At 44.2% G+C, this 17190-nt stretch overlaps 1 protein-coding gene across 3 annotated transcripts in view; it reads right to left on the bottom strand.

Annotated features, from left to right (window-relative positions):
- Positions 1-408: 408 nt before the first annotated feature.
- Positions 409-17190, bottom strand: part of fbxw7 (F-box and WD repeat domain containing 7) — a 102196-nt gene continuing 85414 nt past the window's right edge. For all 3 annotated transcript variants that reach the window (XM_084005855.1, XM_084005854.1, XM_084005856.1), the window contains 7 exons: positions 15134-15257; positions 14794-14930; positions 14097-14210; positions 8755-8936; positions 6989-7214; positions 5663-5873; positions 409-2992 (listed from right to left, as the gene is read on the bottom strand). In XM_084005855.1, coding sequence (XP_083861981.1) covers positions 2724-2992; positions 5663-5873; positions 6989-7214; positions 8755-8936; positions 14097-14210; positions 14794-14930; positions 15134-15257 — 1263 coding nt within the window. In that variant the 3' untranslated portion in view covers positions 409-2723. The remainder of the gene's footprint in view (positions 2993-5662; positions 5874-6988; positions 7215-8754; positions 8937-14096; positions 14211-14793; positions 14931-15133; positions 15258-17190) is intronic.

The raw sequence follows: 17190 nt of genomic DNA on the forward strand, positions 1-17190 counted from the left end.
CAGCACAGACTCTGTTACTGCTGCTACAGTGAGCTCTATGGGATCATGACAGATGATGGTCTGGACAGAATCGACACCGGCGAAACAAAAAAACCACAGAGGGTAACGTTCAATTTGGTCTTTAGATACGGCAGCATGAAAACATGTTGTTCTGTTCCGGCTTCAGTGATGCGAAAATGGTCATCAGGATCCAAAACAAACATTTAATTAAGGACTAAATTGAAGGAAAATACCACACTATCATGGAGGATTGATCTGAAATTAAAAATGTTTTTTTTAAAGATGATACCCATCTGATCGATCGCATTATTAATCAATATTCTCGCTCTTCTGAATAGGAAGGTCCATCAAACCATAGCTTTGCGGTGATAAATCTGGTCTCCAAAATATTAAAAAGTATCCCCTCGATGTATTTAACCAAATAATTTGCTTTATTGAACATATAAGATGCCTTCACACAGGTAACAAAACAGACAACCAATATGCTTGAAATGAAAAAAGAAAAACCCACATTTTATTGCACTTAAGTTATAAGAAAATAAAATTCTAAGTGAATCAAACAAATACACAATCCCTTTAAGGTTTTTTCTGTCTGTTTTCTTTTTTGCCAGGCAGTTTACATGAACTGAAAAAAATAAAACACCTGCAACAAATCTGATTTCTCAAACCAGATCATAAATTAAAACAGAGGGAGAAAACAACGAGAGGAGATAGAGCAAGATTGTTTTCTTTTTTTTCTTTTTTTAATATACAGTGTTATACCACTTTCACAGTTCAGCTTGAGTTGTGACTCTTGGAGATTTTGTAGATTTTTACGTTTTGGCTACAATGTTTCTGTTCACGTTTGTTGCCTTTTGTGTTTTTATTTTCCCCCACTGACAATCCTCGAGGCTGCAGCCGCCCCGGTGATTTTAACTGCAACACATGTAACACTAAGACTCCTGGCAGCTCGACCTGTCGGTTGATGCTTGTGATGGTCTCCTCTGTTGCTTCAGACATCTTTGAATGGAACAACAATCACACACTGATACGGACAGTTCTTTCATTCACGTGTTAAAATCAATACATCTGCAAGTTTTGTCTTCTTTTCTTTTTTTTTTTTCCTTTGCCAGTCCACACAGCATTTGTACATTTCCCCAAAGAACAGGCTGAAAGAGCGTTGTCCCAAGGAATGTGTTTACAAGTTGCCCGGTAACACGCTAACACACGCACTCATGCACGCACACACACGCACGCCAACAGTGTACATCCCCCTTGTTTCCTCTCTGCAGGCGAAACCCGTCAGCATCTGTCGACACGCTCCCTCCTCTCAGCCTCGTAGAGGCACGTTTGGCTCAAGTTTCAGTGGCAAAAACAAACAAAATAAAACAAAAATGTTGGATGTTATCTTTTGTGATCTTTTGTTCCTGTAAGTCCAAACATATAGAGTTCAATTTGGAATTTTGCCTGGGACTAAAACGTCACAGCAAGTAAAAGTTCCATCTCGCTCTTTTTTTTTTTTCCATTCATCTAGCAGCATAAATACAGTTTGGCCACTGGGAGAAAACGGTAGAGGGGAAGGGGCTGGGGGGTTCAGGGGCATTAATCCACAGAGCTGAGAGCAACGAACCTTTACTTCCTCTCATCACAGCACTGGCACTGAGGAAACCCACCCCAGCTAGACGCTGAAAAACTGATGTTTATGTGGAGACGGAGGTCCAAACCCAGCTATGTAGAAAACGGAGAGGAAGAACAAACAACTCAAGTAAAAAGACGAAGAAAGAAGAAAAAAAGAAAACCCTTGTGACACGACAGCAAACCTAATTTGAGCAGGTTTCTAATACTGGGATTTGTTGCTGTTGGCAACCGCAAAGAGAAAAAAAACAAAAAAACGAGAGAAACCCCTTTCATATGATAAACCAAGAACGTATTGAAATTCACAGTTGTTTTTGGTGTGCGATATTGTAAAGAAAATACAGAAACCGAGTGGAGAACAATATGAACGGAAACGGAGTGACAAGAAATGAGCCTGATTCCAGGCTGAACCCTCCAGCCGCCTGCTCTCTACAACAAGCAGCTCTTTCGGTGTAACTGTGAGTGGAAATTTACCATCGAATGTCTCCCACCTTCCTCAATCTTTTCCCTACAGCGAACGTTTTCCACCTACCAGTTGGCCGTTTAGGTGTGTGTGTGTGTGTGTGTGTGTGTGGGCGAGCGCTGATGGGACGGGGGATGTGTGTGTGTGTCTGTGTGGGGGGGGTGGGGTCTTTAAAAAATAATATCTCTCTGTACATCTCAAAATCTGTCAGGCTTGAGCGAAACCAAGTGTCTGTGTGAAGCGGACCCCGAACCGAAAGGGTTGAGAGAAACTTCAAAAGAGTTCAGTCGTCATCAGTCGTTCCTTCCAGCCAGGCGAGGGACGGTCCGCTGCTCCGCTCCAGCCCCGCTGCCCTCCGACTCCACCTCGTACTGGTGGCAGGGGGGTCGAAAGTGAGGGCTGGACACGTGTGAGGGTCTGTGGCTCTGTCAGTAACATTTGCCCAAAAGGGGGGGGGACGGGGACGGGGAAGATAATGGTCGAGGACAGGACAGCCCACTGTCAGTGGTGGTGATTGTAGATTTTGCGAGTTTGGGTGAAGAGTTCTCGGGCGTTGGCCCTCCGGTCAACCTGGCGCCTCATCTCCCCTTCCCTCTCCGTTCCTTCCTCTCGGCGGGTCGCTCTCCGTCCTTCCCCCGCCACGTTCTCACTTCATGTCCACGTCAAAGTCCAGCACCAGCAGCTTGGTCTCCTCCGTGCCGTTGCGGCTGCCCACCGCGCACACCAGCTTGGTGTTGGAGGCCCGAATGCGCCACACCACACCGCCGCTGCCGCCGCTCTCCAGGGTCACCAGGTTTCGGATGAACTCGCCGGTCTTGAGGTCCCACAGCTTAACCGTGCCATCGTCCGAGCTGGTGATGACAAAGTTCTTGTTGAACTGGAGGCACGTCACGGCGCTCTGGTGCTTGTGGGGACCTGAATACGAAGAAACAGATGGTTAGGAGGACTGAATTCAGACTTCCTACCTCCACTAAACTATTTCATGCAGGAGACCCCGACTCCTCCTTGGTATAATTCATCAAAGCATTTGTAACGGTGATGCGGTGGCTACAGAGACGTGGACGGGTTCATTTGAAATGTATTAATTATATACATTTTTAGATATAAAACTAAATAACTCAAAACCTCAGTTGAGAATGCATCTCTTTTAGTCTTCCTACTGTAGTCCTATTGTCTTCGTACTGTAGTCCTACTGTTGTAGTCCTCTTACTGTTATAGTCCCCCTACTGTAGTCCTCCTACTGTAGTCCTACTGTTGTAGTCCCCCTACTGTAGTCCTCCTACTGTCTTCCTACTGTTGTAGTCCCCCTACTGTAGTCGTCCTACTGTCTTCCTACTGTAGTCCTACTGTTGTAGTCCCCCTACTGTAGTCCTCCTACTGTCTTCCTACTGTTGTAGTCCCCCTACTGTCTTCCTACTGTAGTCCTACTGTTGTAGTCCCCCTACTGTAGTCCTCCTATTGTCTTCCTACTGTAGTCCTACTGTTGTAGTCCCCCTACTGTAGTCCTCCTACTGTAGTCCTCCCACAGTAGTCCTCCTACTACTGTACTCCTACTACTGTAGTCCTACTGTAGTCCTACTATAGTCCTCCTGTAGGCCGGTTGTCATGGAGGCTAAGCAGCTCCAGTTCCAGCTCCGTCTGCTGTGTTTGTTTACTGGTAGCTGGCAGGAGGCCACACAGTGAAGATGGCGGCTGTTACGGCCTTCACCGAGGTGACTTTATCTGAGACTTTTACACAAGCAGTGACTTTAGATTTCCCTAAGGGCCTGTAAATGATATCTTAATTTAATCAATTAGTGTGACACAAAACACAAACAAGTGCAGAATCGAGTGCTGGCAAATTAACTGCTATTTTTTTATTTATTTATTTTTAACTGAAGGTTGCTATAGCAGCTCGTTCATTCAGACACATTGCATTTCTTTCTGCTTTCACCATCCATTTGCAGAGAATGTTTTTTTTAAATCTCACTGTCAACAAGCTTTCATATATTTTCCATTTCTGTCTCCAGTAAGTTCAAAGGCTGTTATTTAGCAGAGTAGAGGATGCTGGTCTGCACCCCCCAACCTCTCCCCCCTCCCTGCATTACCACAACAAAGCCTGCTCCATCATTTCCTATAGGCTCTTCAGCTGACAGTGACGACCTTGTTGTCAGCCTATTGTCTTATCAAAACACACTAATGAATAGCAGAAATTGTCCGCTGACCTAATTATATGACCTACAAAGTCCCCCTGGCCTTCATCCTTTCACTGCAAGGACCCCTCTTCACAAGATCGACCCCCCTCCCCGGCCAGTCCCTGTCTGCAGGCCTCACTGGGGCATCCCTTTGTTCAGCCATGGGGATGGGGTGGGGTGAGGGGAAGGGTGTTGGTGTTGGTGTTGGTGGGGTTGTTGTTAACTAATGAGGGCTTTTAGGGGCGGGTGAGCGGTGATTGCTCCTGCTATTCAGCCCAGGATTGCCGACTTCCTGTGAGGTAGCAGTGCTGCTGCTAATGGAGTCTGAACTATTCAAACAGACACAAAGACATTGAGAGTGTAATCAGGACCAGCGGGCTCACAAGGTGTCTGCTCCGTACCGCCACACACACACACACACACAAACGAACACACACTATAGTCAGGATTTTAATTGGACTGCCACTTTCAAGCGAAGCCCAATCTGCTATGTGTTTTATTGTCGTTGGAGGCAGCTACCATTTTTCTACATTAGAGTTCCGTTCACAGGTTTATGTTTGTGTAATCACAGTTAAGTGTTTAGTGTACATCTGAGCGCTGCTGCAGCCTGTTGCATGAACTCTCTACCTACACTATAATGTTACACACCACGACTGTACTTCAAACATGGTTGCAGAAAGTTTAATCTGCTGTTGAGCATCTTGCAGGTAACATGGTGCAGGAAGACACCACATGGATATTTTATTTGAAAATGAGAGCGTTCAAATAGAATTAGTGTGTCCGTGTGTGTTGTAATACGAGTTTCTCTGCTTTGTTCACATCCCTGGTTTAAATAATGTTACACTATTGTATTCATACCACTGAAGTGTCAGTGTTTCGGTTGGTTTGGTCAAGTTAACAATCATACGTCTGCCTTTTCCCCATGTTTTCATGACTAGCATCAACAGCTAAATATTTCCTCTCTGTGAAAGCTGTGACTTGATATCACTCGTGAACCAGGTAACAAACAATGCAATCCGTGTTTGTACTCATTAATAATTCAACGTGTGCTTTGATGCTTTCCCACCAAGGTGAAGCTCTCTAGCACTTACATCCTAAGTGGGCATTTAAGTCAACAAACGTCCCTGGAAAACCTCCACATTCTGCTGAAGTCGACACCTAAGCAGCGGCAATTCCCATCGCAATTGAACGCAGCATTAAACATTCACGCCCTCGTCTGTTACCAATAACGGGAGCTGCACATCACAGACCTGAGCTTCCACGTCAGTTTCATGGCTTTTTTTTAATGTTGGTGCCATGACAACAGTTAAGGAGTGCCTTACATCTGTGTGGGGAAGGTGTACAGGCCTACTTTTAACTGTAGCTACATTTAAATTAAACACATGGGCTCCAAAGGGGACGGCAGGCTCACCTTGCAGCGTTTGCAGGCACTGGCCCGTCTTGATGTCCCAGATCTTGACAGTGGAGTCTGCGTTGCCTGAGACCAGGATGTTGTCTTTGAGCTCCATGCCGCTGGTGAGGGACTGATGCCCCGTTAGCGTGTGGATGCAGTTGCCCGTCTCCACGTCCCAGACCCTTATAGACGTGTCCAATGAGCCGCTCACAACGTGGATCCCATCAAACTAGAAGAGAAGGGAGCGAAAGTTCAGACTCGACACTTTTTTCCCCCATTCTGAAAGCCGACTGAATGAACTCGTTTGAAACTGGCTGAAAATCAAGCTGCCACTCGGAGATAACGCGAACCGCCATCTTGACCTGCACAGCATACTTTCTTTCTGTTAACAAACTTGAGATTAAACCCATTGAAATGAATGCATTTTATTGATCTGCATCCACACGTCCAATAGTAGAGCATCAACACTTTAAAAAGCCTGATGCAGATGCTAGAAAGAAAAAAAAAACAATCTATCAGTGCAGCAAACAGCCTCCTCTCTGAGGGTGATGGCACCCGCTAAAAGTGCACCGTAATCACACAGAGTGGGGGAGAGGACATCTTAGAGGACACAGAGGGATGCATTTTCATACAGCCACACACACACACACACACACACACACAGACACACACACACACACACACACACACAGACACACACAGACACACAGACAGACACACACAGACACACAGACAGACACACACAGACACACACAGACACACACAGACAGACACAGACACACACACACACAGACAGACACAGACAGACACACACACACACACACACACACACACAGACAGACACACACACACACACACACACACACACACACACACACACACACACACACAAAACAATAGAGAAACACAACCATGGCCGACAACAAAGTCAGTAAAATCAGATTACATTGACTTGTTTAGAAGTTTTTGTACCCGAGCACAAGGAGAAGTATTTCAAATAACTAAAACTGAATAACGGTACATGTAGTACAGCAATACTTGTAGTAATACTAATATTTACGTTGGCAGAGCAGGTGAATATTTAATTTGGCTCCCTAAAACTTCCTGTTCACAAAGTATCGGGGTTCAATAGTTTCCTAATTTGAATTTAATCAGCTACTTTTTAAAGACTGTAGGAAAGAGTTTATGTTCAAAAACTAGATGCATGAATAGCTTGTGCATCTTAATCTGGCTGCATCTCTTGATGCAGTAGATTGTACAGGCATAGCCTTCATTTTAATCTTTGAGCTGGAGAAAAAGCATTTGATGTAGAAACCCTAAAACCACTATGAATGCATGGCTCACCTGTAAGGAGTACACTCTGTTGGTGTGGCCCTGCAGCGTGTGGAGGCAGGTCTCCGTCTCAGGGTCCCACACTTTGACCATGAAGTCGTAGGCACCGCTGACCACCCGCCGCCCGTCATACTGGACGCATCGCACAGCCGCCACGTGGCCCATGAGGACGTGTAAACACTGACCGGTCTCAATGTCCCAGACACGCAGCGTGGCGTCACGAGAACCACTGACCACCCTGAGAGGAAACAGACACGATGAGTCAGACTAGTGAGCTTCACGTCTGAAGAAGAATCTGGATTCAACGTAACGAGTCCGTGAGAACTACAGTGTGTTGTGTTGAACATCACTTTCCCCAAAAAGGTGACAGTTTTAAATTCAACAGTTGACATAACACGTCCATTCATTCCGTGACAGCAGCAATGACAGAGTAATGAGACGGTGAAGAACGTTTTCCTTCACGCCGCTGACTTTGAGTAACCTACAGCAGCGTTTTCATGTTCATACTTGAAAGTACGAAAACACCCATTTAACTCAAACAGTCACCCTCCAGCAATGTCTTCACCCAGAATGGAAAAGGGAAAGATGCATTATAGATTATAAAAAGGGAAACTCCATTTAGGGGAAGATTGTTTTCTGATTATTACTCCAGAAGAGATTTTACTTAAGGTTATTATTAAAAATGAATTAATAATTTCCTTTAGATTTCCCGACACTGTTAGAAAACAAGGCAGACATCCCTCCATATCACAAAAATGATCCCTATTCAAAGAAACTTGCTGTAAATACACACAGCACACACTGGTTATTTATAAAAATACACTCCCAGCGTTATATAGATGGAAACCACCAACATGTTATTCAGCGTCCGCCTTCAGAGCAGCATTTCCACTGAGTGAGTAATCAAATGCTACACAAAAACCTTGGTGGGCCCCGAGGCGAAAGGAGCACTTTGAGTCTCCGGAGTGTAATACTAAGTGAATGAGTGAGCAGCGGTTCACTTAAGACGGCTCACAGGGTCCATTGAATCTCTATGAGACCACATGCTCACTTTCAGAGATACCGTCCTCTTGGATTGATGCGGGGATGCTCTTTTTGCTCAGTGGGTTCACCGTTAAGTCGGGGCTTTGGTTCTAATAATAACAGAGCATATGGCCACTTTGATGAGAAGACTGTCGTTTTCATACAAACAGGATGTAATGTGTTATTTGGCCAGGCTAGCCGTTTCCCTCTGTTCCCAGTCTTTACGCTAAGCTAACCACCTGCTGGCAACAGCTTCATATTCAACTTACAGACATGAGTGATATTGATCCTCTAATCTAACTCTCAGCAAGAACGTGAATTTCACAAAATAAACCATCCCATTAGGAGCGGGGAACAAATAAAGCTTATGATTTATGAGCCCGTTTGCTACAAAATTATTTGGAAAGCTCACTAATTTGTTAATGGATTTTATTTAAGGATGTAGCTACTGATTATTTTTATTTATCTGCCCATTATTCCCTCAATTAACAGATTATTTGTAAATCAGAACACAATGAATCATGGCCAGCACACTTTCCTGACATCTTAAAAGGACTTTTTCTGTGTGACCAACAGAACAACATCCAAAAATATTCAGTTTAATGTCACATAATAAGATAAAAAAAGAGCAGCAAGTCCTGACACACTTTAGAAGTTGGAACTAGGGAGTTATCAAAACGTTAAACCGGATCCATTGAGTCATCAATGCATCAACTTCTTCTTTCAGCTCTCCATGAGTTACACGTGTCCCGTACCTTTTCTCATGTAGGTGCATGCAGCGCACTGTTGAGGTATGCCCATAGAGGGTGTGGATACATTCTCCTGTCTCTGCGTTCCAGACCTTGAGTGTGCGATCAGTGGAGCCGCTGATAATTATGTTGTCTCGCATCTGGGATGACCACACGCCCCCTGTGTGGCCCACCAATGTGCGCAAACACTGTAAAAAAAAAAATCACAGAAGAAGAAGAAGATCAGCTAACTGCAAATACATAAATAAAAGATGTGAGAAAAGTCAGATTCAAGGACATTAAAGCTGATATTATTCATATACATCATAAGTGAGTCAAATTAGCACATTTTCTCCGCTGTGACTTCCTATTGGCTTGAGGGGGGAAAAGACAAGAAACCAAAAAAGAAATTTGGAATGTGACCTTTTCAAGGAAATCCAATCTTTATACCTGCTGCTGCCGTGCTGGGACACAAATCTCTCCCTGAGCCTCATAATTGCTTTTACTTATCTGTTGGAAAAGCGGACGATTCATTCTCTTTGCGGAAAGGTTCGACGACTGTCTGCAATTAAAAAATGCACCCATTCATCCTCATTAGGGACGGTGGATTAGCTATTGATTGGAGCTTTATGGAAATCTTTCTGATCAATTGAATTTGCATCTCCACGGTTTCTAATTCGTCCCTCAATTGAATTATCCTAAATGCATTAAACTATAATTCTTTGGGGGGGAAAAGGAAGCAAACCGGGGGATGAGGTCGATGGCGAGTGCTGTTATGTCAGGTTCACAGCCCGTCAATGAAGCGTTGAACATGTGACCCCCTGACTGCAGCTGATAAGCCGCTGAGCAGTGAATGGCGGTGGAGGTTTTTATTGCAGCGAGGGAAAGAGGAAGATGATGCAGCAGCCCGTCTTCGCCCTCTCTGTTGCGTGATAGAGAGAATCACTTCATTAAATGCGGGCCAATGTGGCGTGACCTGACAATCAACCTCACTACAGTGTTAAAGTCTCTCTTGATGCATCACCTTGCCCTTAGCTCTCCGTAGATAAAAGAATAACACTGCTGCTGCGAAAACGTCAGGCTAAATGACCATTTATGCCACATTTGACAGACACATGGCTAATTTATGGGATAGCATGGTATGTTATGAGGATTATTCACAACCTTCTGACCGTCCAACATGCAACTTAAAGATCTGCTTCTGTAATATACAGCCTACAGTTTAATGTAATCATTCTCTAAAGGATGGAAGATTTTCTCCGTGGTCGAGGTTCCAAGAACAAGAATCAGTGTGTGATTAGAGCCTACTCAAACACTGCGTGGGAAGACAAGAGTACCTGAAATGAAGGGCTTAAGCATCTTTATCAGCCCATGAAACAAACAGTCCTTGAGAGCGAAAGAAGATCGACATTCTGTTAATTAGCCTTTCTTTTTATAAACACATGAGGGTTTTATAGTACGCTTAATATTTGCATTGTCTTTCTTATGAATTTAAAGAAAAAAAGAGAAGGCATTATAGCAGCCAGCCACATAGCTCTAGACTGGTTTTATACCGGAGATCTCTTTGTGTTTAAAAAGCCACATTCTTTGCCTTGGCAAGAAATATCAGAAAATAAGGCTTAACAGGGCTAAAGCTGATGGGACTAATGTTTGCAAAGGTTAAAATAAATGACCTCAGGTCAAGAAATCACTTATACTCATGCTGCATGATTAAAAGATTACTCAGACTCCAGCTGAATCTACAAACGGGCAAGTCGCATGTTTCCACATCATTTGAAATGAAAGACAGAAAGAGGAAGATCTCAGATGTCCCGTGAAGTTGTGAGTACTTTTACCATTGTGAAAAAAGCAGGCGTCTGTTCATCATCACAGCTCAGAAGTAGCTCTGTTCAAACACGTTCGTACATTTACATCACGTTTTCAACCACAACAGCAACCATGGTCATCATGTATGCAAAGTAAACGGTGAAACAACAGCTAAGCTAACCCATGCTTAAAATGATAATAGCCACTGAACAAGCCAAACAATTACATTATGGGCTCCGTCTGGTCAGTGGCCCTTGTTATGTGCAATATGTACTCCATGGCATCCTGATAGATACAGTAATGAACTTGGTGAAGTGTTATTTCCTGTCGAGCGACCTGATCCAGCAAGTGATTCTCTTTCCCATTCAACTGCTAAAACTCAAGTTTTTGTCCTTTTTTAATTTCCTCTGCTGCTGATTTAACAACGTGGGTATGATTTAGTCACATGTGCACAGATATACTGTTTTCCTCCACAGAAAACAGCCTCTGTTGCATAAATGTAATGTAATGTCGTCATTTCCCCGTGTCTAATGATTAACAATATTCCTATCAAGTTTGCAGCTCAAAAATCAATCTCTTCTTATCTCAACTGGAAGCAGCTAACACAGCTCTCCCTGAATACGACGGCGGTCCACAGGTCTGCCATCTTAGGCCGGCCGGACAGCTGAGACCGCTGCTGACAGGCTCCACCAAGGACATGTGCTGCTCTGTTAAGCACGAGGCAGCCACCTTTGAATGCGACGGCATGCGTGCGGCTGTTTGTGCATGTGAGACTGACGTCTTTCACTGAAGCTGGAGGACATGCAGAGACAAAGGTCCGTCAGGTAAAGACAGGGAGCTATCAAATGTTTGTTCAGCCTGAGCGAGCAGGAAAACAGCCCTTTTTTAAATTCCTCCAGACTACACATGCAATTAGACACTCTTGTGTTTGTTCAATCCCTCATGCGACACTATCACCACAAACAAATCCCCATTTATCTTACCTGATCGCTAAGCAACAACCCATTGTCGAGGCGTTTTGCATATAATGCGTGGCTATAATAATTCTGGTCGTCTCGCAAGGAGGGTTCAATTCATTGTGTTTTATACAACGAGATAAATCAAGACAAAGCGAAGACGTAACTGGCGACGATGAAACATGAGCAGATATCTTGGAGCTTCAGCAATCCTACACTGATGAGGACTTTGCCATCTGTGCTAAAAACTGAAAAATACAGGATTCGCAAACAAATCTTGAACGGAGAAATCGTTATTGGACCGATTCTTTGATTAAAAGCTCGCCAGACTCATAACTGATGCACTATTTGAGCGATATATATTGAGGATGCTGTGTGTGGAGACAGACGTGGCAAAGTTATCCAACACCACTCGATCCGCCCACGGTGTTGCGTGTCGGTAGGAAACTCTTCAATGGCTGAGAAGAAGTGTTAACACTGCTCTACCTCTGGCACATTGTCTATGCTATGACAATTTCCTTTTTCCAGCCCATCAATTTAAATCATCTACCTGTAGTGCCGAGCTGCATTTCAAAACCTCTCATGTGAGGAAAAAAGGACAGAACCGCTGATCTCAGAGCCAATTTACCCTTGTAATCGTTCATCAAACTCATTATTGCTGCTTTTTTCCCCCGCTGATAGAAAAACAACATTTTTCAGAGCATGAAGAAAAGAAGAAAATCAGTCTAATGGAGAACATTTAAAGACAAATGTCAGAGTGCTTTATCTCCATTGATAATCAAGCTGCTATCTCCTATTGATCCGATCCTTTAGTTGGCTGAGCTGTGGAAGGGTTCCCGGAGCTTTCTTGAAGTTAGAGGGTGAGGCAGTCTGTACCGTGCCCAAGCACGTTTGACCCCAGTACAATGCTCCAGCATGGTACGCTTCCTTGGCTCTGGCACGGTTGTAAGAGGTGAGCTTTGTCACGGTACAGTTTCTCATGCAACTGCACAAGCACAGGAAAGCAACGTGGACATGGCGCATGGGCACAATCGTGCTTCGGCACAGTATGGAGCAAAGAGGTAAAAGGCGCTTCAAGGTCGAACAAATCACATTTAAATGTCAGATCAGGGAGTAGATATTACCGGCAATATGAAGGACAAGAGGAATGATATTGGTGGATGGATTTCGGGAGCCACAAGAGACGTTCAGCCAAGGGCCGTCGCAAAACGGTATCTTTTTACTCGACGCCTTGTGATCGCTGCCACTTTACAGGCCGGCATCTCACGGAGACAAACTGACGGCGAGCAAAAAAAAACAAGCAATCACGTCCTCAAATACACTGGCAGAGACGATAAAGAATGTTGACAGCAGGGGGAAAAACAAATGCAGGTGCTGGTAATCCCATTGTATTTTTACTTTACAGTTTTACTGGCTTCGACAGCCACTTCACCCGAAATGGTCGAATAGGCTTAATTGGCCATTCCTCTCCAGTGAGAGATTCTCTGTCTGGCGTTGAGAGCTAAGGAAGCAAAGAGATGAAATCCACAGAGAGGGCTGTGCTCTGAATGCATCACCCGAACAGAAACGGATTTAGGCTCATCTCTTCTTCAAATGTAAACAAACAAATCTGAGGGAGATTAGCGTTGTCACACCACAGACAACACACTGTGTGTGTCTGTGATGTCGGCCTATGCAGGGTGGTTTCATGAAAAGCCCTCCAGCCTGCTGGCGATGTGACTCATCGCAGACTCGCACCACCAACGTGGAGCCGGTTATAACTCAACAACCCGTCATCCAGATGTCTTTGGGTTGAAGGACAGCCAAATCTCAATCGGATGACCTTGGCGAGATCTGTTCCGTTCAGCAAATGCTCTGACTGATGTGTTTGTAATCATCGGTGGGCTCAATGCCAACTCTTCTATTTGTTGAGTCTTTAAAACAATAAAAAGCAAGCTCTCTGGTCTATTGGATCCAACAGAGAGACATGCATCAACTTCCCTAAAGGCTTTTCTTTGAATGTAGTTGTATTCGTGTTCAAAGCCCAACTTATAATAAGTGTGGAAAAGAGAAATATGCAAACAACAGTTTACAGAGGATTTAGTCAAAATCGCATTTTAAAACAGAGTCCAACACCGAGGCATGAAAGAGCTGCGATTCACAACAATCTGTGGCTCGCAGCTCCCAACACCACAGCACAACCGCTGTTTGTCTTTTTAATACGCAGCAGCGTATAGCTGCAGCCAAGGCCTGTGTAGCTGCACCAACCTCAGCTATGAATACTAACACCTATTGCGGACATGTACTGCGTAACAAGTCTGCAAAATGGCAAAATATAAGAGGAGAGAATAGACACAAATAGAGTCTTTAGAGGACGTTTTCAAAGGTTACTAATTACTAACTGTGATGTCAGTGGTACAGATGGTTAGTTAGTCGGCAACATTTGCATGTGTAGCTAAATGTCCAACATGCTACAGGAAGTCTCATAACCATTCAGCAATTATTTAGAACACGTTTGAAAAATTACTCTATTGAATTCCTCTTCTGCCAGCCTAGAGTCCATTAATGTCTGAAGAACAGGAAGCCATTCAGATACAAGGAGAAGACAGAAAACGGTTAAACCCATACCTTTCCTGTGATGGCCGACCAGACTTTGAGCGTGTTGTCGTCAGAGCCGCTGACGATGCGGTTGCCACAAAACTGGAGGCATGTGATCACGTGGTCGTCATGACCTTTCAGCACCTTTAGATGAGACGGATAGAGAGAGAGATGCAATGAGAAGGACGTGGAGGACGAGATTGATGCGGCAAGAACTGAGGCTGACAATGACACGCCTCTGTTCGTAGACCAAAGATTAGATAAATAAAAAAGGAAAAAGGAAAATGTCATCAAGTGCTGCAGGTTTACGCCACTCTTTAAGCTGTGTGTGTGTGTGTGTGTGTGTGTGAGAGAGACAGAGAGAGAGAGATACTGGCTCACAGGACTGCTATCTCAGCAAACGACAGTGCACACTGCATACATTACCAAATTTACATCAGTGACGGCCTAAAGTGACCCGCGGCTGTTTCAAAAGGAGCAAACGCATACGAGACCCATTAAGCATTATTACGCTTCGTGGGAGAATACCGAACAGGCAAAAGACGAATCGAGTCTTTACATCTATCATCCTGCGCCGGAGCTCCAGTTATTGTTCTTCAACAACAACACTGCGGAGACCCAACCTATCACTAACTTTCCATCAACTTCCTGTGACCGAAAGCCAGTTGATACAGAATCTCCACCATCAGCCGCCCTGTGGGAAATTTAAGTGTGAAGGCAAAGCTACCTTGGGTGATTTGAGGTCCCCTCTCCTCCAGTTGGTGTCTATTCTGTGCTGCCTGATGTAGGCACTCTTCCAGGGGCTGTGAGTGAAGCCAGGCTTGACGATTTTCCTCTTCTTAAGAGGCAGAGGCTCATCGATGCCTATGAGGAGAGAGAGAGAGAGAGAGATGGAAGCAATTTGAACTAAGAGGCTCCTGCTTTTCTTCTACAAGTTTATTTTAATAACGGGGGACAACTGCATCTTTAAGCACAACATTGCCCACAGCGGTAGCTCCAGACTGCACCCGCTGGGTGAGTGCATGTCGTCTGTCTGCCTGCATCTGTTGCAAAGACTAAAGACGCACCTTCTTCCCTGCATTTCTCCCTCCACAGCAGGTTGTCCTCCGCCAGGATGCGCCAGTAGCGACACGTCTGGGCTGCTTGAAGGAGGTCCTTCGGTTCCAGGAATGACAGCACGTACAAAGCCAGCTGTTGGAAAAAAAAACAAGGATTGTGAGAGGTGTAAATGGAGAAGGAGACACAAAAAAGGGACCCATTACACACTGCTGCAGGTGTACACAACAGTACAAACAACTTATACACCAGGAAGTTTGGAGTAACGACATCACGACAACAAAAAGGAACAAATGAGAAAACACGATTGCTGAGCAAACTGTGGGGACAATATTAAAAGCATGAATCTAACTGAACGAGGGGACACGGCCGTATTACCATAACACTGAATCAACGTTTCTATTAAAGCCTGACAAAAAAATACACAGGAGCTTCCCACAGCCAGTAAGAATGCCAGGGCTGCAGATCGTTAAGCCAAAGCCGGCATAAATGACACAAAACCTGGTATAATGAGCGTAAATCTGGACCCCTGAGCAATAAGGGGAAAAAACAATATGGTCTGCTGTTTTTTCAAACATATTGTAACAAGTATTTGGACAAATGTCTGTGAAACAATGCAGCGGATCAGCCATTAGAACAAGAGATTGCTCTGAATCATCACAAATAGGGTTCGGATTAAAGGGTCACTTTGTAACCAGTTGGGTAAATATTATTCTTTTAACATATTACAATAATCCGAGATGATAACGACCCACGGCACACTGTGTGGAAAATGCAGGAGCGGTGTCATAAAAATCAGGATAACCATAGCGTTGTAATGTTAGATCTAGTCTACCAATGATTACTTTCATCATCGATTAATCTGCCCATTATTTCTTTGATTAATCGTTTATAATTTCGTTTATAAATCCTCACATTTGAGAAACTGGTAGGGCAATTTTGCTGCCAAATGATTAATAAATTATTCAAATAAAAATCTGACAATTAGTTTGATTTAAGTCATAAAGTCACAGTTTATCGTTGTCAAACAGGGTCTGAAGGTCATTGGACCTTAATGGAAGATTTGGAGTTTCCTCTTCAATTATCCAAATTTACACAATTCAACAAACGGCAACAAAACACCCTGATTATCTACGACAATATAAATGATATACTAGATATGATCTGTTGAAGTTAAACGATAAAATATGCATCCCACGCTTCTTACTTCCCTCCTCTTTCTCCCCGATGCTTCATTTCCCTCGATCTCCCTCCCACATCATCAAAATCCATCCACCATATTTATAAGAAATGGCCTAGAGTTGATGCTGTTTGTGGTTTTAAATTAGTCAGTGTCTAAGACGGATCAACTCTATAGCAAACACGCAGAGAAATGTGCTTCTGGCGTGAACAGCCGGGCAACAATCAACATCCTGCGTCCAGCGTGATCCGGCGTGACGGTCATCATGAAGGCCAATCATAAGGCTTTTATGTGGTTTTGTCTACCTGCCAATGGCTTTTCCGATGTTAAAAGTTTAGCTGAAGGATAATTTCTAATCACGTCTCCCACAAACCTTGACATACCTAAATCACCTGAAAGCCTGTGGAAGCCGGTTGTCATCGCTGGGCTTCGGGATATTTAAGTTTTATGAATGGACGGCGAGGCCTCGAGTTACTGCTTTTCATGCCTGAATCGCCGCCTTCTGCAGATTCTCTCTTCATGGTTTCAATTTCAACTGTATCAATAGTGCGGCCACAGGGCTCGTCCTGTTAAAATTATTTGACAGCCCCCCTCGATATATTTCCAGCACCTCTGACAGAGAGGACAGACGGGTTTATCAAAAGAAGTCAGAGGCAACAGGACGCATACAAAAGGAGAGCCAGCAAACTAAATGAAAAGAGAGGGCTCGCGTCCTGGTGGGAAACACACAGGATTCTGTCGTGTGTTTGGCTTTAGAGCAAGTGGCGCTCGAAAATCTTGCATCGTATTGCTTCACTCTCTTAGCTAGCTTTCATCACAACACCTGCCAGAGAGAGACGAGGTGTTAAGTATTTGATCAGCTACACCAGATACAGTGTATTGAGGCTG

The sequence above is a fragment of the Eutrigla gurnardus genome (genome assembly GCF_963514095.1).
Source record: "Eutrigla gurnardus genome assembly, chromosome: 3".
NCBI classification, from domain to species: Eukaryota; Metazoa; Chordata; class Actinopteri; order Perciformes; family Triglidae; genus Eutrigla; species Eutrigla gurnardus.